This window comes from Zingiber officinale, chromosome 4A (genome assembly GCF_018446385.1).
Source record: "Zingiber officinale cultivar Zhangliang chromosome 4A, Zo_v1.1, whole genome shotgun sequence".
NCBI lineage: Eukaryota > Viridiplantae > Streptophyta > Magnoliopsida > Zingiberales > Zingiberaceae > Zingiber > Zingiber officinale.
In genome coordinates, this window is record NC_055992.1 from 114,311,750 (window position 1) to 114,333,057 (window position 21,308).

Consider the following 21,308-nt stretch of genomic DNA (forward strand, 5'->3'; position numbering starts at 1 on the left):
GAGGATAATTACACTAATAATTACACCATAGCCCTAGGGGCTCATACTTGGAACACCATAATCATGACGATAGAAGAGCTATAGCAATTCCCAACTTAATTACTAAATTTTTTTCTTCTTCATAGCAATAAAAAAAATATAAAATCTTATAATACTAAATTAAAAATATATCTTTCTCTATATAGATAATAAGACTATCATTCATCCTATCATCATCAATTTTGCAATCTGTATTTCACAATTCTCACGGTAAAAAACACTTTCTTTATGGTCATAGTCATAACTGATAGAATTAATATCAATGTCAAAAGTTTATAAATCAACCGGTTGAAGTTGCTGCAGTAACAAACGCAGCTGATGAACTCCCCTCGATGGGGAGGTGGTGGAAGCATTTGGTGGCATCACTTTTGCTTTTCCTTGTCATAAGAGACATTGCAGGCCTTGGCTTGGCTCTCCCTCACCTCCCTAAGGCGGGACTTGACCACCCGGGTGTCAAAGGGGTTGGGACCTCCACTTGGGTTGTTGTGTTCTTATAGTATGTTGCATGGAGGCAACTGATGAGGGTGTCAAAGGAGTCGTAGGCTTGATGGGTGGGACAACCGTGCGTAGGAGCCTGGCACTCAGAGGAGGCCAAAGTGAGTGCATTTCGGCCACACACATGTTCCTGAACTAGTCCAGGTACTTCAGTGGCGGATCCAGGAATTCAAGTATGGAGGGACAGATCACGATAAATAAGGGACGGTATCCTCCATCTCCACCGGCGGAATCCTATAATACTAGGGGTTCCACCGTCTAGATCCGCCCCTGGCTACTTGAGGAACTCCACCATATAGATACCACACTCAATCTTTGTGCTATATAAACTACTTAGGGATTTTATGGACCTCTATTTGGCCCATAAAATAAAGGCACAACCAAATTTTATATATCTATTATGTCCTTTCTAGTTTTTACAGAGTTATTTTTAAATCAAATTTATAATTAATTGATTGGTATTGAATGGATTTCCTGTATTTTTCTTGAAACCTTTGTATTTATTTGTACAAGACGTAGCACTAAAAATAGGAAATGGCTGTTGTGTTTTGCATCTGCAGTAGCCTCACCTCTCCACGCGTGGATAAAAGGTTGGAAAACTATATTTTTTGTCCTGAACTGTTGACACTAGGCCATATAAGCTCCGCGTGTATATATGCATATGAAATCATCATCATTGTCGATATTAGGTGAATTTATTTAGGGTCATCTTCATGAATGCATCTCTCAATTGAGCTTTAAAGAGACTGTTATTTTAGAAACGATAGCTATGAGGATCCTTCAGCACATACGTTTGGTTGGTGAAGATGGATTTTGAACCTAAGAGACCTTTACTAATTGACAAAGCTAGTAGTTGGCATAATTCTATATGTTTTAAATCGACACAGCAAAGCCATATATAATAAAAGAACAAATTTAATCAACAGATTCAGAATCCAAATTAATAAGAATGAACCAGTCAGAAACTTTAGCTGAAGTTCCAATGTAAAACTACTACTGTAACATTAATAGCAGTCAATATTTAATCAATAACAGCTCAAGCATTTAGAATCCATTAATTACTAACAACTGATAAACACTCTTACTAATAAAAATCTCCAATTTTAAAAAGAAAATTAATAACCACGGCAAACTGTGATATTTCTTAAAAAAAACTATTTTTTTTTTCACAGTTCAATCGATCACATATTATTATGAACAATTTGTTCTTCCTTGATCTCAGACGTACAAATTCCTGATGCCCCGCAGCTGAGCAACGATATCGGACATGCACATTCGATCCCCAGGCATGCGTTTAGTGCATGCGAGACCGATCCTTGCAAGGGAAATCGAACACTCTTCGATACTATTCGACGAGTTCGTTCCAATTTCATGCAGGAGCGAAGCTGGATCGACAATTTCCAAGGCTCCTCTCGTCTCCACAAGTGTGTGCAGAGTAAGCCCGTCCTTAAACATGTCGTCCAGAGGGCTCTTCCCTGTCAGTAACTCCATCAGCAGCACTCCCAAACTGTAGACATCGCCGCTTGTGGAAACAGGACTGCCTTCTCCGTACTCTGCAAAACCAAAAGCAAAGGGATAATCACGTGAAGTTTAGCAATTGAGTGATTAGTAGTTTGGTTTCACCTGGAGGGACATAGCCAATGGTGCCTCTCAATCCAAGTGAGTTGCTTCTGTCAGCCAAGCACCTGCTCATTCCTTCGGGGAGGAGCTTGGCGAGCCCGAAATCGCCAACATGAGCCACCATCTCCTCGTCCAGGAGAATGTTGCTAGGCTTTAGATCGCAGTGGACCACTGGTGGTTTGCAATTGTTATGAAGATAATCCAATGCTTCAGCGACATCGATTCCTATGTTCAGCCTCTGTGTCAGGCTTAGATTTCTTGCATGTTGATGCTGATCTTCTTCAAGCTGAGGGTGCAGCCACCTGTCTAAGCTCTTGTTGGGCATGAATTCGAAGACTAAGGCCTTGAAGTCGTCGCCGTTCAAGTCGATGCTTGAGCAGCAGGTTATGATCTTGATGAGATTCCGATGGCGGATGCGATTTAAAGCCTCGCATTCCGTTAAAAAACTCTGAGAGGATCCCAATTGTTGGAGGTCGAACACCTTCACGGCAACAGTTCTGTTCTCGCGATCCAGAGTCGCTTTGTACACCGCGCCATAGCTTCCTCTGCCGATTAGATTGGTGGCATCGAATCCTGCTGTAGATCTCGACAACTCAGCATACGATATCATTGGGTACTGGGTATCCAAGCCAGAAGACAATGGTGTCGATTGCAAGTTTTTGCTCTTCCTCCGGTAAATAAGAACAAAGATGATGATCAACAACACGAAACAGAGACTGGAACCAGCGGTCAGAAGCGGAACCAATTTGGACTTTTTTCTTTCAAGATGCTGCATGGGGCATGCAGGCAAGTGGAGTTCTTGAATGCCCCCACAGAGTTCATTGTTGCCGGCAATGGAAATGTTAAAAATGCTCTGGAAGACACCCTTGGTCGGAACTGGACCCTCCAAGCGGTTGAAAGAGAGATCAATTGCATATAAAAAGCTCAAGTTTTGAAAGAACAGTGGAATGCCGCCTGACAAATCATTGTGCGAAACATACAACTCTTCTAGCCCTTCGATGGAGCTCAATTTCCGTGGAATCTCGCCAGACAAGTTATTTTTCGATAGATTTAGGCCCCTGAGTCCGACTATGTTGCCGAGCGAAGAAGGTATAGTCCCTTGTAATAAGTTGTCGTCCAAGGTCAAGTACTCCAGTGACTCACAGTCTCCGATTGTGCTTGGCATCTCGCCTTCCAATCTATTACTAGACACAGAGAAAATTCTTGCATTCCTCAAGTTTCCTACCTCCAAAGGAATCGGTCCTATGAGTAAATTAGAGCTCAAATCAATGGCGTGTGACAGAAAGGGTAAGTCGACAACTTCTTTCGGTATGGCACCGTCGAGAAAATTATTGGACAATGATAAATCCGTCAGGTGTTGCAGGCGTCCAAGTGTTTCTGGAATTGTGCCTCGCAATGCGTTGAAGGACGCATAGAGAAAGAACAGTAGTGTGAGATTACCGAGAGAAGGTGGTATGTGCCCAGAGAGGCTGTTGCCTTCCAACTCCAGGATCTGCAACTGTCGGAGACGGCCAATCCCTTCCGGAATGCCGCCGATTAAGTGGTTATTGCTCAGTATGAGTGTTTCCAAGCCCACCAGGTTTCCGATCGCCGGCGGTATGCTCCCTGAGATCAAATTTTCCGACATGTACAACTCTCGAAGTTTCTCGGATAAATTGGCGACGAGAGGTGGCAGTGACCCACCGAAGTTGTTTGATTGGAGGTAGACATTCTCTAATTTGGAACAATTGGTCAATGAAGCTACGAAATCCCAGTCATTAGCGGTTTGTGCTTCAAAGCGGTTCCAGCCAATGTTGAACCAGGTGAGGTTTGCTAATCTTCCAATGTTTGGAGGCAAGCGCCCACTGAAATTGTTGTGTTCGAGTTCCAATGTTTCGAGGTCGGAGCAGTTGGTGATGGAAGATGGACATGGTCCGCTGAACTTATTCCCGCCCAATAAAAGCCTTCGCAGATTGCGGAGCTTGCTTCCGAAGTCAGCCGGAAGTTCCCCGGACAATTGGTTCATCGTCATGGCGAGGGTTCGCAGAGAGGTCAAATTGTAGAGCGAAGTAGGGATGCTACCTGTGAGGTTGTTGGCGGAAAGATATAGACGTTGGAGTCGGGCAAGTCGGCCCAGGCCTTCCGGGATGACACCCTCTATGTGGTTATAGTAAATCGCCAGGACTTCGAGGGATGAGGCATTGGCGAGCGATGTAGGTATGACTCCTGTGAGGCTATTGTTGCTGAGATAAAGATCAGTAAGCCTCTTGAAGGAGCCGAGCCAGGGCGGAACAGATCCCACGAATCGATTGCTATCCAGGCTGATTATTCTCAGCTCAGAGCAATTGAACAACTCGAAAGGGATCTCCCCCCCGAGGGAGTTGAACTTGAGGACGAGGTGCCGCAAGCGGCGCAGGCGGCCGATGGAGGAAGGGATGCCGCCATGTAGTGAGTTGTTGTTGAGGAAGATGCTTCGGAGGAAGGAGAGGTTGCCGATGGAAGGGGAGATCTGGCCCATGAGCCCGGCGGCGGTGAGATTTATGAACGTCACCCTCTCCCGGTGCATGCGGCCGCATGTCACTCCCTGCCACGTGCAGAAATGGGAGCTTTGGTTCCACGACAACAGCGCAGTGCCTCCGCCATCGTCGAGCTTCTCTTTGAAAGCCAGCAGAGCCTCCCCATCGCCTTCCGGCCACGGAGAGATCGTTGCCTTTGTCGGGACCGACGCGAACAAGAGGGAGATGAGAGCTGCGAGGGCGCCCAGCGGAGACATTAGCCTCTGGTTTAGCGTGCAATCGAGGAAGACACCGGCCAGAAGGAAAGACCACGACGGCAAGTAAAGTAATGTCAAAGCCTGAACATTAAATGGGATCTGTAGAAAGTCAAAAACCATCACACATCAAATCGCCCTGGGACCCTGGGTTGGTAAAATTGGTATCTGCGTGGGTAATTCTTCTAATTAAATTTCAACTGATTCCATCCCTCTTGACACTCTCTCCTTCCGACCCCTTTATTTATTTTTACCTTTATATCCTTTCCTATTCTCCTCCACGTTTTATTTTATCTTATTAATTTTTATTTTTTTAATCAAAATTTTTTTTATCAATTTTATTCTTTTCTATAATTTTTTACTATATATTTATAATCTTTTATTTATTTTTTTTAGTTGACACACTCTTTTCCCAACCCTCTATTATTTACCTTTATATTATTTTTCTTATTCCATTTTTTTGTTTTTTTATTTTTTTATTAATTATTTTCTTGACAAGAATATTATGTTATTTTTTATATTTGTAATATGAGATCGGATCCTCCCTCTATCCCTAATTTTCTATCTCCATGTCCCACTCATCATTTCCAGCTCACTACCGACGACTACCGATCGTCGTCTCATCAGAACTATATCCTAGGAGAAAGGTGAACCCAGGGGGGTCGCCATCGGCGCGATCGGCGTCGAAATTCAACCGAATCTGAGAAGGGACTCATATCGATGGTGAAGAAAAGTCTGCTCAAATTTGATCGAATTTCGATGCTGATTGTGCCGATGATGACCTCACTGTGCGTTGACCTTCCCCTATGATATAGTTTTAATCAGGACGACGGCCAGAAGCCACAGGCAATGGGCTGGAGTGACAAATGGGACACGAGGACAAGTGGTATTGGGACAGAGGGTTCGATCTCTTATAATTTTTTTTGTATTTTTTAATAGTAGATTTTAGAGGTTATTATTTGTAAAAAAATTAAAAGTAAAATATGGATAAAAAATAAAAAAAAATTGATGAAAAAATAATAAATAAAAAAATAAAATTAAAGAAGTAAATAATTTTTTTTAAAAAAAATAAAACTAAAGAAGTAAATAAAATTGAAAAAAAATAAAATAACTTATTATTAAAAAAAAAAGGGTAAAAGACCATTTAACAGAAGTAAATACTTACTATCAAATAATTAAATAATAGTATTTTATACTAATATTATTTATTTTATAAAAATTTTAATTTAAAAATAAATAAAAATTAGATTATTAATAGTTATGTTGCGAGAATACAAAGATGGATAAATGTAGTTGTGATTTTTTTTAGAGAATCGATAAATTAATGTGGCTATATCGATATGTAGAAGAGTCAAAATAGATAGATTGATATATTATGATATAAAAAAAATCAAAACGAGAAAGTTGTAGTAAAAATTAGAGAGAAAGGGGGAGAAGTGAATAATGAAGAATTGATGAGAATTGAGGTGGTGAAAAGAAGTAACATAAATAGTAAAAATTAGATTATGGGTATGTAGTTGAGAAAGATAAGAAGTTAAAATTACTAATAATTCTTAAATTATTTTCTATGTAAAAATAAAAAATAAAAGATATTAACATAACTTAATGTTAGACTTCCCAAGAGGAAATCAATTAAGAATTGGTTATTAAATGATACCGATTATTATTATTATTATTATTATTATTATTATTATTATTATTATTATTATTATTATTATTATTATTATTATGTCTGCCCATCCTAATTTATTTTTATTTTTAAAAATATTATAACTATGTGAATTATAATATTTATGAGATTATAACAACTATATGATTTATCGTGGACTTAAGTTTTTATAGATTTATTTTTAGACTCTATTCAAAAGATTTTATATCGATAAAAATATCTTTCATCTCACCTAGGGTTTACTCTTCCAAGATTTCTATCAAGTATCCAGTTACCCTTGATTTGCTTGGACTCACTCCTCTCCTCTAGGACTTTTTCACCACCAAGGGTTCACTCCCACGATTTCAATAAAGCATTTGGTCACTCTTGATCTGTTTAGACTTTTTACTACCTAGGATTTACTCCCTAGGATTTTCGCCAAGAATCTAATCATTCTAACCTTCTTGGACTTTTCCTCTAAGATTTCTACTAAGCATTTGGTCTTTGAGTTGCTTGAACTTTTTACTTAGATTTCACTCTTTTGGGAGCTCCCATCTCTTTTGTTAAAAGTCACTATTCCACCCATAATACTTGATCTGGACCATAACTCTAATACCACTTATTAGGATAAAAAAATTTACATATCTCTATTGATCTTGTTTAAAATCCGAGTCAGATGGACCGCCGGATGGGGTGGATGGAATGTTGACTGAATCATGATGTCTTGGAAGGGGCGGTATATTGAGGTGGCTTTTGTTGGTGCAGCGGGGCCGGTAAGAGGGGAGGGGTGAATTGCCTACAAAAAGGAAATACCCTCCTCATTCTTTCAACTCTAAAACAACAACAATAATAAAATAAAATAACAGAAAAGAAGAGACAAGAAATTTAACTTGGTTACAACCTAGGTGGTTGTTAATTCAAGACAGTTGAAAAACTCCACTAGAAATATCTCCTTCACTGTAGGCGGAGAAGTTTTTTACACACTAAGAAAGCTCTAAGAGTTGCTAGGAATTGAATACTGAGTTGAATGATTGTTTCCTAGCTCCAGGGGCCTTTATATAGCTCCTGGAAATCCTATCTCGAGTCTTGAGGGCGTCTCCAAAGGGGTTGAGAGTGTCTCCAAGGGGATAAGCGGATAAAGCTTTATCCGCATGCCAACGGTCATAAACACTGGGTTGAGGGCGCCCTCAACGCCATGGAGGGCTCCCTCAACGTGGAGGGCGCCCTCAATGCTACAGGGTATAAAGAGCTCCAGCTTCTCTTTTTCTCCTTTTCGGCTCCCGAAGTCCCGATTGCTTGGGTGATTACGGCCAACCGAAATAGGGCTCACCTGAACCCAATTTTTGGCCTTCTTCTCTAGCAGGCTTCCGCCCCGGCTTCTCGTCCCTCGAACGTCGCGCACGTTCTTCTCGTCCACCGGTGTACTCTTTCGCAGTTCTTTCATTCTTCGAACACACCGAACCCGTCGGCTCCCTTCCCATGCAGTCTTTCTCGCTAGCTGTGTCTTCCGCTTGACTTCCTGCCCTCCTAAGCTCCTGCACACTTAGACACAGGGATCAAAACTAAATAGGACCTAACCTAATTTGGTTGATCACATAAAAACAACCATGGAGACCAACAATCTCCTCCTTTTTGATGTGCATTAACCCAAGTTCAAGTTAGGGTAAAAAAAGACAAGTAGTAATTTAAAGAAATTACTAAACTAACATTTTAAGCATAAAGATTGTAATAATAGAATTTACATTTTTCTAAAAAAATATTAACTTGTTCCTATCCAAAAAAAATTTTAAGTACCAATTTTTAAAAAATATTAACTCCCCCTAAACTTGTTCTTATCTCTCCCCGTTTGATCACAGCAAAAACGGGGTAGAAAATTTTCAAAATAAATTCTAAGTTAGCAAAGAACTCTAACCTTTAGGCAATTTAAACAAAATATTTTTGAAAAATTTTCAAAAAAAAATGTTAAAAAACTTGTTAAAGAATTATCTAATTTCTATTTTCATGTTTTATTAGTAAGTTAATTAAACATTTTATTTCAATATTTTGGCTTCTAGGCAGTGGCGAGGCACTATGCCTTTTTGGTTATTGGAGCAGCAACCACTTTCTTAGACAAAGCCTCATAAAGAAATTAACTATTTAATTTTTCTTGCTGAAAGCGCTAACTTACAAAAATTTAATCTAGAAAAGATTTTGGAACCCAGTATGGGTTCCTTCCTACTGGATTAATCAAGTATTTAGGAGGTACATAACTTTTGAGAATTTTTCTAAGTTGTCCCTGATGTTTTCTAATATACCAATTTAACTTTCCATAAATTCTAAGCTTTGATTTTTGAAATTTGTTTGGTTTAAAGCATGCATCAGTTTTCAGATTTTCAATTTGCATTTTCAAATTATTGTTTTCTGATTTTAAATTATCTAACATTAATTTTAAGTCAGCAATTTCTTTTTCTGATTTTACTAAGTTTTTTGTAAGAATTTTGATAAACTGAAAAAACTGTTTAGGAGTTAGAGTGCATACCTTACTTACCTCTATTTTTGATGCTCCCCTTTCATCGTAGCTTTCTTCTGATGATTCTCCCCCTTCCTCTATGCTCATCTCTGAGCTGGTTTCTTCTTCAATTTGATGGTTGGCCATCAGTGCTACTCCTGAGAAGGCTTCGACTTCTGACTCGGAGGATGATGCTCCATCCCATGTAGCCTTCAGACTCTTGTGTTTAGAGGACATCGGTCTTTAAGACTTCTCCTTATCCTTTTTCTTTAATTTTGTGCAGTCAATCTTGATGTGCCCTTCCTCGTTGCAGTTGTAGCATCGGACCATCCTTATGTTGCATTGATGCTTTCTCGACTACGATCTAAATTTATTAGTCTTAATAAACTTATTTAACTTTTTTACCAATAGCGCCGCTTCAGTTTCGTCGATTGATGCTTCAGAGTCGGGATCGTCCATCTCAGCTTGTAGGGCAACATTGAGATTTAACTTCTCTATTTGTTTAGGTTCTGCAATTCGAGACTCATGAAGTTCAAATGTAGGAAATAAATTTTCTAGCGTACTTATCTCAAAGTCCTTAGAGATGTAGTATGTATCTACTAAGGATGCCCATTCTGGAGTTCTTGGGAAGGCGTTGAGCGCATACCGGATCGAGTCTCTATTTGTTATCGATTCTCCAAGGTTGTTCAGTTGAGTTATTAGCTCCTTGATTCTTTCTTGAAGTTGCGCTACCTTCTCGTCATTGTTCATTCGGAGATTTGTAAGCTGAGTCCGGAGGATGTCGCGCCTTGCTAACTTTGCTTCTGAGGTACCTTCATGGAGCTTTAGGAATTTTTCCCAAAGGTCTTTAGGGGAGTTGTAGCTTCCGTTCTGACTTACCTCCTGGGGTGGCAGAATGCTGAGTAGATGGAACTTTGCCTTTCCGTTGGCCATGAAATCAGCTTGTTCCTTTTTCATCTAGTTGTATTCTTCCTTGTCTTTAGGGACTGCAAAACCATATTTCATAACTAAAAGAATATCAAATTCTGTTTTGAAGAATACTTCCATTCGGTGTTTCCATGTAGCAAAGTCTCCATCAAATTTTGAGGGATGAATACTTGCACTGGCTATCATCTTGATCTTGATACTTCAATTGACAGTCAGTCCTTTTGAGACGGTTTGGCTCTGATACCACTTGTTGGTGCAGCGGGGCCGGCAAGAGGGGAGGGGTGAATTGCCTGTAAAAAGAAAATACCCTCCTCATTCTTTCAACTCTAAAATAGTAACAATAATAAAATAAAATAACAGAAAAGAAGAGATAAGAAATTTAACTTGGTTATAACCTAGGTGGTTGTTAATCCAAGGCAATTGAAAAACTCTACTAGAAATGTCTCCTTCACTGTAGGCGGAGAAGCCTTTTACACACTAAGAAAGCTCTAAGAGTTGCTAGGAATTGAATACTAAGTTGAATGATTATTTCCTAGCTCTAGGGGCCTTTATATATCTCCTGGAAATCCTATCTCGAGTTTTGAGGGTGCCTCCAAAGGGGTTGAGGGCGCCTCTAAGGGGATAAGCGAATAAAGCTTTATCTATATGCCAACGATCACAAACAATGGGTTGAGGGCATCCTCAATGCCATGGAGGGTGCCCTCAATGTGGAGGGCACCTTCAACGCCATGAGGGCGCCCTCAATATTATAGGGTATAAATATCTCAGCTTCTCTTTTTCTCCTTTTCGGCTTCCGAAGTCCCGATTGCTTGGGTGATTGCGGCCAACTGAAATAAGGCTCACCCGAACCCAATTTTTGGTTTTCTCCTCGAGCAGGCTTCCGCCCAGGCTTCTCATCCCTCGAACGTCGTGCACGTTCTTCTCGTCCACCGGTGTACTCTTCCGCATCTCTTTCTTCCTTCGAACGCACCGAGCCTATCGGCTCCTTTCCCATGTCGTCCTTCTCGCTAGCTACGTCTTCCGCTCGACTTCCTGTGCTCCTAAGCTCCTGCGCACTTAGACACAGGGATCAAACCCAAACAGGACATAATCTAACTTGGTTGATCACATCAAAACAACCATGGGGACCAACAACTTCTATGTTGACCAAGTCGTCAAAAGTCCTCTGGTCAACGCTATCTACAGCCAACTGTGAAGACCCAATTTTGGACATGGTGATGGACACTAGTGGGCATACCTTTGAAGGTTAAGTTAGGTTTGGCTCCTAGAAATCTTAATACCATAAAATTGAACCCAAGTTTTGATTACTTTGTGTCATGTGTAAGTATGAATCTTAGGGATTTCAGATGTTGGATCTAGTTACGCCTATGTTTCTTCTTGCTCTTCATCATGATAATTTAATGAGTCACATGTTAATTTTATGTGTTTCAAATTTTTATTCTAGTTATATCTATATTTTTTTTCTTGCTTTATAATAAAATGACTTAGTGAGTCATATGTTAAAATGTTATGCCTATGTTTCTTTTGGATTTATCATGATAACATAATGAGTCACGTGTTAATCCTTTTATGCAATTTGGACTTGTTCTAGCTATGCCTATGTTTCATGTGCTAAGTTGTAATGGTATGGTGACCTTTCATCTAGCCCTGACCTTTCACCTACTTTTTTTAATGGATGACTCTTCATCTAGCCATGACCCTTCATCTAGCCATGATCCTTCATCTTGTTAGGATGTATACTAAAAGCCTAGCTTTTTGTAAACATTTATTTAAGAATCACATTGGTCAAATGTCTATATTTATGTTAAATGTAGTTGTCCATTTAATGTATATTGTAGATAACATGGTGTGTGGTGCCACATAGAAGATCATGTTATCAGTTCCTTATAAATTATAAATAGTAGCTCACAACTAAGATGGAATGGAACAAACCATTGGAATGATTGTAGTGTAATTTGTTATTAGTTTATCTTAACTATAAAATTATACTAGTATACTATGTGTGTATTGAGCATGACCATTTGAGGTTGTTTCTTTTTATACTAAATACATAAAAGAACAAAACATCTGTTATTATGGATGTGTGTACTCTTAATCCCGATATAATAACAAGCACATATACTTAGTATTTATATCTTTGATTTATCAATGGGTGAGATTTAGTTCGATAAATCAATAGGCCTGATAAGTTGAGAAATAATATTATTTATATGGTGTGTTGTTGATTATAGAAGGAAACTGTGTCCTAGTAATCTAGGTTGATGATGTCCCCTTGAGGAGCTCATAAGGATTATCATGTAAACTCTGCAGGTGGACTTAGTCCGATATGACAATGAAGTTGAGTGGTACTACTCTTGGAGATAGATATTAATTAAGTGAGTTATCAGTAACTCATTTAATTAGTGGACATTCGATATCTTAAACACAAGGAGATTAATGCACTCATAATAAGAAGGATCCCATAATGTAATTTGGGATTGGTGCGGTAGTTAAATAATAACTCTTTAGTGGTATGAGTTATTATTGATGAATTTGAGTTGGGTGTTCGAGGCGAACACATGAAGCTCAAGCTCATCGGGAGACCAAAACCAATTTCTCCTCTCGGTCCCTATTGTAGCCTCTATAAAGCCTTGTATCCACCAAGTCTACTTCTTACCCAAGTAATGGGTCGGACACATCCTTGCTTGGAGCAAGGGGGCTGGCCAAGCATCAGCTTGGAGCTCAAGAGGTGGCCGACCAAATCATGCTTGGTGTCCAAGCATGGGGCTGGCCACACCATTATAACTAAAGGGAGTTTTTATTGTTTGTTAAAATCTTTCCTTTTGTAGCCATTCATGAAGAGATCTAAAAGAGAAATTTTAATTTTAAAATTTCCTTTTATAGCCATCCTCATGATTTTAAAAGAGAGTTTTAAAATTTAAAATTTTTTCCTTTTATAGCTATCTACAAAAGATTAAAGAGATATTTTAATTTTGTTAAAATCTTTCCTTATTTGTAGTTATCAATAATGTTTAAAAGAGAGATTTTAATTTTTTATAGAACTTTCATTTTTTGTAACCCTGATTTAAAAAGAGAAGTTTTAATTAATCTTTCATTTTTTGTAGTTGTCTACATGTTTTAAAAGAGAGGGATTAATTTTAAAACTTTTCTTTATTGCCATATACAATAGGAAATTTAGAAAAGAGAGATTTTAATTATTGTTAAAATTTTCTTTTTTAAGGGGAGACCACAAATAAGGAAGTTTTAATTATGTTTAAAACTTTTCTTTTTTACCATGACCAAGGATTATAAAAGAGAAGGAGAGGGTGCCTCATGAGACACACAACCTAAGCCTTGCCCCTCTCCTCTCGTCCTTGTGGCCGACCCTCTCCCTTCTTCTTTCTTTGTTTTCTTTCCCATAAGGGCCGGCGGCACCTTTCTTCTTATCTCCTCTTTTGCTTCCTTAGGGCAGCAGGCATCAAGGATTGGAAAATCCTTGTGGCCGGTTGCTTGGAGAGGAAGAAGAAGAAGAGGAGAAGCACTTGGTGGCCGGTTGCTTAGAGGAGAAGAAGAAGAAGGAAATTTCTATTTTGGCATCCCTTGGTGGCTCGAGAGTCTTGGAGGAGAAGAAGTGGTTCGGGTGGATTTCATCTTGGTAGACCGTCGCCCACACGACGTCCAAGAGGAGGAGAGGAATACAACAAAAGATCAAGAGGTATTTAGCTACAAAGAAAGGTACAACTAGTATATTATCCCACTGCGTACTAGTTTTGTTTTCTTTATATGGATCCTGAAATACTAACACAAGAGGCTATCATTTTTAGGTTTTCGATTTCGTGTTTCGATCTTGTGCTTCTATTGAGGTCTCTTTAGTTAAACCTAGGGTTACTGTAAGAAGTTAAATACCCAATTTCTTTGAAAAGCTTTGTCTAGGAACTGGTGGATGATCCCATAACCAAGAAGGCCTAGTGCCTCGCCATATTTAACCTAGAAGCCAATCTTTGAAATAGATATTTAATTAACTTCTGTAATATGGTTTAACTTCTGAAGAACACATAAGTTAAACTTGGAGTAAAAATGTTAAATATCGTTTCCAATCCAAGTTTAACTTCTGAATAGCAACTTGGATTAATAATGTTAAGCATCGTTTGCAATCCAAGTCTAACTTCAGTAGAGCACATGGGTAGCTAGGTTAAGTTCTGTGCTTGTACACATTTTTGTATAGGGGAAACAGAACGGTGTTCTGAGTAACAACCAACACATCTAGCCATAACCCTTCACCTAGCCTTTTTAATGGATGACTCTCCATCTAGCCATCTCTTCATATGCCTTGGCCACCCCTTCATCTAGCCATGGTTGGCCTATAAATAGCCAAGGCATTGTCTTCCAAAGACACACTCAAATCCTTTAAAAACTTTCTGTCCAAGTGCTATAGAAATTCGTCAAAACCTCATCCATATTTTGTGCCCACATTTCGTACAAGTTTCTACCCAAGTTTCGAACAATAAGTGCAAGTTCAAGTCCCGTAAAATTTTTGTCCAAAATCGAAGAAGGTTCTGACCAAGTAAGTGGGATTTTCGTTTCGGATATAGTTGCGATCCATGTTTTCATTTCATTATTGATTATTTTATACAGCTTATTTTATTTTCTGAATTCCAAGATACACTGTTATGACTCAAGTTAGATATATTAAAAGGAAATTTCTAAAAACATGATAAGATATGATAAGTTATGACCCTGATGCAGTGGATAATAATAATCGATATATGGTCTCACCCATTAGAAAAAAAATATGGAACCGCCACATCAGCGACCCCCTAGATCCGGTCCCACAGATATGGAGGGAGGTAAATGCAGGTACACAACTGAAAGCGCATGACCGGGATGCTAACCCCAAGCAATGACACCCCGAGGATCGAACCCTGGACCTCTCGGCCACGAAACCATGTGCCCCCAACTGTGCTACACCCTGGGGACATGACCTCACCCATTAGAGAAATTACATATAGGGGATTGATTAGTTAAAGAGAATTTATGAAAATATGATAAGATATGACAAGTTGTGACCCTGATGCAATGGGTAATAATAATCGATATATGACTTCACCCCTTAAAGGAATTACATATAGGGGACTGATCAATAATATCATAAAAAATAAGATGATTAATAGTGCTATAAGTATATATTTTTGATTAACTTATGTTTCTGTCATGAATTCTGAATGTCTTGCTATGTTTTGTATTCTGTCGTTCTATGTTCGATCGTCCCCACTTACTGAGTGTTTTCCAAAGCACTCACACCCTTTATTGTTAGAGTGTATACTAAAAGTCTAGCTTTTTGTAAATATTTATTTTGAAATAAAGAATCACATTGGTCAAATGTCTACATTTATGCTAAGTGTAGTTGTTCAATTAATTTATATTGTAAATAACATGGTGTGTGGTGTCACACACAGAAGATCATGTTATCAGTTCATTATAAATTATAAACAATAGCTCACGATTAAGATGGATAGAAACAAACCATTGGAATAGTCGTAGTATAATTTTGTATTAGTTTATCTTGACAATAAAATTACACTAGTACACTATGAGTGTATTGAGTAGGACCATTTGAGGTAGTTTCTTTTTATATTGACTACATAAAAGAACATGACCTCTGTTATTATGGAAGTGTGCACTCTTAATCCTGATATAATAACAAGCACATATATTTAGTATTTATTTCTTTAATTTATCAAAGGGTGCGATTTAGCTCGATAAATTAATAGGCCCGATAAGTTGGGAAATGATATTACTTATAGTGTGTGTTGTTGATTATAGAAGGAAACTATGTCCTAGAAATCTAGGTTGATAATGTCCCCAAGAGGAGCTCATAAGGATTGCCATGTTAAACCCTGCAGGTGGACTTAGTCCGACATGACAATAAGGTTGAGTGGTACTACTCTTGGACTAAGATATTAATTAAAATGAGTTGTCAGTAATTCAATTAATTAGTAGACATCCGACATCTTAAACACAGGGAGATTAACACACTCATAATAAGAAGGAGCCCAAAATGTAATTTAGGATTGGTGCGGTAGTTCAATAATAATTCTTTAGTGGTATGAATTATTATTGATGAAATTAAGTTGGGTGTTCAGGGCGAACACGGGAAGCTTAATTTCATCGGAAGACCAAAACCAATTCTGTCACGCCCCTGGGGGGGTCCCTGTCCGAGCAAATTTCGGCAACACCTCCCCTGTACGGCGGACAATATGGAACATTACTACATAAAAAATATACATCAGCCACACTCGGCTGGAATATATATAGAATATAACTATCACAACCACGCAGTTTAATAAGCCTACACGGCTGAAACAACATAGAAACAGACACAGCGGAAGACAGAACAATAAATACTTAGCCTGCACGACTGGATGTAAACGCAGCGGAAATCACAAAAAGAAAACAAATGTATGACCGACAAAATCACTAACTAAATTACCTGCAACCACCAAACTAGACTCCAAAATCCATATCGAAGCATACAATACCAAGTTCACAAAACCAAAACATAAATTGCGTTAGCAATCAAAACCAGAAAAAAAAACTATCCTCGAGTGTGTCGTGGGACTGGCAGCTGGGACTCTCCAAGCATCCATGACTCATCTACCTGTTACCTGGCGAAAGAAAACCATTTTACGGGGTGGTGAGTATTGGAACTCAGCGGGTAAGGAAAGATATAGGGCATGAACATAACATATAACTAGAAAGTGAGCCAAGAGTATACAGTCTCATACAGAAATAGCAGATACTACAATAGAACCAAAATAAGCACTCATACCTGAAGCCATATCCTAGGCTAGGTATAGTGGGACAGAACTGGTACTAATCTGCTACAGTACTACTCATAACTACAGAGACAACAAGCAAGGTATACACAAGCAATAACAACGTATGTAAACAACAGCAGTAAATAAGCAATAACAGCATATATAAACAACAGCAGCCCAAGCAAATATAATAACAGCGTATGCACGGATGGTCACTCCCGCCCACCTCTCTGCACCATGACCCCTGTATGGTCGAGAGGCCGGGTCAGTGACAGACTGTACACCACTCCAGCTACCACTCACACGAATGGCCGAGGGGACAGTTGCATAGTAGCTAACTAGCTACATCTGCGACGGGGTCCCTGCTGCTCGTACTCCAGCTACCACTCGCACGAATGGCCGAGTGCGGCACGACAGGACAAGCGGCATCAACTCCAGCTACCACTCTCTCGAGTGGCCGAGGATGCGGCATGCATGCAATGACATGATGCAAACAATGCAACAGTCATCATATATATATAAGCAGAAACAGGTATGCTGCATGAAGCCAACATACTCAGTATAGTACATAATAAACAACAGTCAAGCATACAAATATGGTATCTAATATCTGCTACTTATCATGGACAACAACTAGAGACTGTATAGATATGGAAACGAATATCTCAAAGATCACGTGGAAGTATCAAACACAGGAAAAATAAAAGTGGAGTCAAGGTACACAGTCCTTATCCAAAAATAATTCATGCACTAAGGTCAAAGTACTAAAAGAAAACAAAGCAAGAAGTACCCGCCTCAATAGAAGATCCAATCCAGAAATCTTTCGTCGAGACGCCCGACTCGAATCAAAGTCCTGTAATGCATAATATACAGATTTAACTAATTACTTAAGTTAATTAACTAAAACAAATCTCCGACTAAAATTCAATCCATTGATTAACTAGAGTTAACTTTGTTAAACCTTAATCGTTCCACCAATCGATTAGATTAGAATCTAGACCTAATCAACCTAACCTTACACCAAATAAAAAAACAATCCATTCCTAAAACAACCCTCAACCTATCACGAAATAGACGCACCAAACAACCAAACCAAAAATACCGGTTCTGTTTGAAACACTGAAATCCAATCAACACCTCATAATCTTCCAAATCTGTCCAGAATTCAAGACTATCTTGAAGAACCAACACGACATAAAAATCAGGACTCAACTTACCCAATTTGAAGGCAATTGCAACGTTCACAATTCGGAGAACAACTTAAAGGAGAAAACATCTAGAGGTCCAAATACGAATTCTCAACAACACTGCAAGAATACCCTCACTGTTTCATAAGAGAACTAACAAACATTCCCAAACATAGTATGCCAGCAATTGCAAGAAGACTTCAAGAAAATAAAACAAGATTCCCAAACTGTCAGTCATCCCAAGCATGGTATCGCAGACACCAAAACCCCCAAATATCACCTTAAGCGTAAAGACAACACAAAACGCCATGAACCTATCAAAGTATCACAAATTCGAAGCAACCGATCAAGGAACTTTGCGCTAAAACCATACCAAATTGCGAGCACCCAAATCCAATCGGGAAAACCAAAAATAGCGCAAGACGAAACAAGATCATCACAGTCGGCACATTCCACTGCTTCTATGTACCTAGCCCTTACCTTATTGATCACATAACAAATAAGGGAATACTCACCGAATCCGCTAGGGCACAACTCGACGAGATGAGGATCAGCGGCTGTGTGGTGGCAATCGGTGCTAGGGCACACTGGGGTCGACGTCGAGTAGAGGTGGTCGGCGACGTCTGTGGGTGAGGCTCGGGGATGAGGAGAAGGGATCGCCGGCTGCTGTGTGCTCGCGCGAGGGAAGGAAGGAGAGGCCGCCGGTGAAGATGGTGCCTGCGCGTGAGGAGAGGCCGGCGGCTACGGTCTGTGTGCGAGGAAGAGAGGGCGTCGGCGTCCGGATGCTCGCGGGAGGAAGAGGGATGGTGGCGCGTCGGCTTAGGGCACGGGAGAGGAGCTCGGCGCTGGAAGGGGAAAGAGGAGGTGTCGGGTAGGTTATGAGGGTGGGAGAGATTTTATAATAAATACTTAGGTTTAGTGCAATTAAACCCTAAGTTGATTTCCTTAATCAACTCCTACTTCCGGGTATTCCTAACCGGCTTTTATCGACCTCATTAGTGCATCCCCTCTAAATACATCATAGGAGCTCCAATTAAATCCCAGAAAATTTCTAAAAATTTTTTAAAATTCCATTAAGATTTTTCGTCTATTAAAACCTTATCATTTAATTATATTTGTTGCCGTATTTTACAAATTCTCCTCTCAGTCCCTATCGTAGCCTCTTGTATATAGAGAATTATACCCACTGCATACCCACTTCCTACCCACCCTTAGGTGGTCGGTCAAGCAAGCTTGGAGTCCAAGCTTGGCCCGGCCAAGCCAAGGGTTGATCTAAGTTGAGGGGGCCGACCATAGCTTGGAGCCCAAGCTTGTTGTGGTCGACCCTAATAAAATTAAAAGGATTTTATTTTTAAAATCTTTTCTTATGTGGATACCATGGTTTTAAAAGAGAGTTTAAAATTTAAATCTTTCCTTTTATAGTTTCTACAAAAGATTAAGTGAAAGATTTGATATCTTTCCTTATTTGTAGTTAAAAGGAAAATTTTAATTTTTTATAAAACTTTCCTTTTTTGTAACCATGTTCATGATTTAAAAGAAAGTTTTAAAATTAATTCTTTCTTTTTATAATTTCTACAAAAGATTAAGAAAAGATTTGATATCATTCCTTATTTGTAGATTGAAAGGAAGATTTTAATTTTAAAGATAACTTTCCTTTTTGGAATTCATCCATATGTTTTAATAGAGAGATTTTAATTTATAAAATTTCCTTTTATATTCAACCATGAAGGGAAAAATTATTAGAGAAATTTTTATTTTAAAATTTCCGGAAACAAATAAGAAAGTTTTAATTTTGTATTTAAAACTTGCCTTATTTGGAGCTTGTGATGTGGCCGACCATAGCATTGGTTAAAAGGAAAGTTTAATTAAATTTTCCTTATTAATCAATGGCAAGGAATATAAGGAAATTTTAATAGTAATTAAATTTCCTTATTTGCCAAGACCAAGGATTATAAAATAGGGGGTAGAGGTGCCTCACCAAGAGAACAACTCTATTCTATTTTCCTTTCCTCTCTTCCTTGGTGGTGGCCGGCCCTAGTTCCTTGCTCTTCTCCTTTTCTCTTCCTCCTTCATGGCCGACGGCATCAACACTAGAGGAGTCCTTGGTGGCCGGTTCTAGCTAGGAGAAGAAGGAGAGAAAGGAGGCTTTGCTCTTGTATCCCTTGGAGCTTAAAGGTTGGTGGCCGAAACTTGCAAGAAGGAAGGAGTTGGTGGTTCTCATCTCGGTAGATCATTGCCCACACAACGTCCAAGATAAAAAGAGGAATATGGTAGAAGATCAAGAAGTAATTATCTTCCGTATCATACTAGTTTTCTTTGTATGAATTCCAAACACAAGAGGCATATAATTCTAGGTTTCGAATTTGTGATTCGAGTTTGTTTTTTTTGTTTTTTGAATTTGTGATTCGATTGTTCCTTTTGGTTAACCTAGGGTTATATAAGGAAATTAAATATTAGATTTCATTGAAAGGCTTTGTCTAGGAAGTGGTGGTTGCTCCCATATCCAAGAAGACCTAGTGCCTCGCCATATTTAACCTGGAAGCCGATTTCTGAAATTAATATTTAATTAAATTTGTAACATGGGTGGATTTGAATCAATAATGTTAAGCATCGTTTGTGATCTAAGTCTAAACCACTACAAATAGATAAGTTAAATTTGAAATCAATAATGTTAAGTTCCGTTTGCGATTCCGAAATTTAATTTCTAAAGAACACAATAGGTTGTTAGGAAAGGTTCGACACTTGTGCAAAATTTTTGTACAGTGGAACCAATACGATCTTCCTAGGACCAACCAACAATTGATATCAGAGCTAGGGTTTGCCTCTGTGTGTTTGGTTTTCAGTTTAATTATGCACATGTCATACATAATTTAGGCAGGATAATAGTAGGATATGCTAACTTTGTGGTTGTAGACTCCAACTATTATGGCTTATGATTATTGTGTGTGATTGGACCCTTGGACATGTCAAGGGCATTTTATTGTGTGTGCATGATTGTATTTAACTAATATAGCAGGAGCTGTATTAGCCCTAGGACTTTACATTTATGTTCGATCTATACTTGATGTACATTCCCTTATGGAATATAGGATCGATGTATGTAAAATTTTATTTTTTTCTGTCGCAGATCGTATCCTTGTGAGGTGTGGTGCTATTGGAGGACCAGAGGCGCAACGGAAAAGGAAGCTCGATGGACCCGACAGCATGAACCCTAGGGCTGACAGTACGCGAAGGATAGTGATGGAAAAGGCCATAATAGTTGGAAAATTAATTTCTATATTTATTGCTTTTATTTACTGTGATGTGTGCTTGCTAGGTTAAAATTCCTCACCTTAAATAACTAAGTGGGAGAGGGATT

The 21,308-nt window shown here is 38.9% G+C and overlaps 1 protein-coding gene and 1 long non-coding RNA gene across 2 annotated transcripts; both read right to left on the minus strand.

Moving 5' to 3' along the window:
- Nucleotides 1-1,553: 1,553 nt before the first annotated feature.
- LOC121970649 (probable LRR receptor-like serine/threonine-protein kinase At3g47570) lies at nt 1,554-4,955 on the minus strand. Its single transcript, XM_042521487.1, has 2 exons — nt 2,158-4,955; nt 1,554-2,087 (listed from the first exon to the last, which is right to left on the minus strand). Exons 1-2 carry the CDS (start codon nt 4,904-4,906, stop codon nt 1,753-1,755), a joined length of 3,084 nt encoding a protein of 1,027 aa, XP_042377421.1. The 5' UTR covers nt 4,907-4,955; the 3' UTR covers nt 1,554-1,752.
- An 11,528-nt stretch (nt 4,956-16,483) lies between these two features.
- LOC121973574 lies at nt 16,484-18,827 on the minus strand. Its single transcript, XR_006109669.1, has 3 exons — nt 18,466-18,827; nt 17,554-17,616; nt 16,484-16,610 (listed from the first exon to the last, which is right to left on the minus strand). It is a non-coding gene; the product is annotated as an uncharacterized LOC121973574 (long non-coding RNA).
- Nucleotides 18,828-21,308: the final 2,481 nt, after the last annotated feature.

Bases quoted from the DNA above. Each gene is read 5' to 3' on its own strand.
- LOC121970649 (XM_042521487.1), bottom strand. From the start codon at position 4,906: ATGTCTCCGCTGGGCGCCCTCGCAGCTCTCATCTCCCTCTTGTTCGCG. The intron at 2,088-2,157 runs GTGAAACCAAAC...TTGGTTTTGCAG, and splicing joins CATTGGCTATGTCCCTCCAG to AGTACGGAGAAGGCAGTCCT.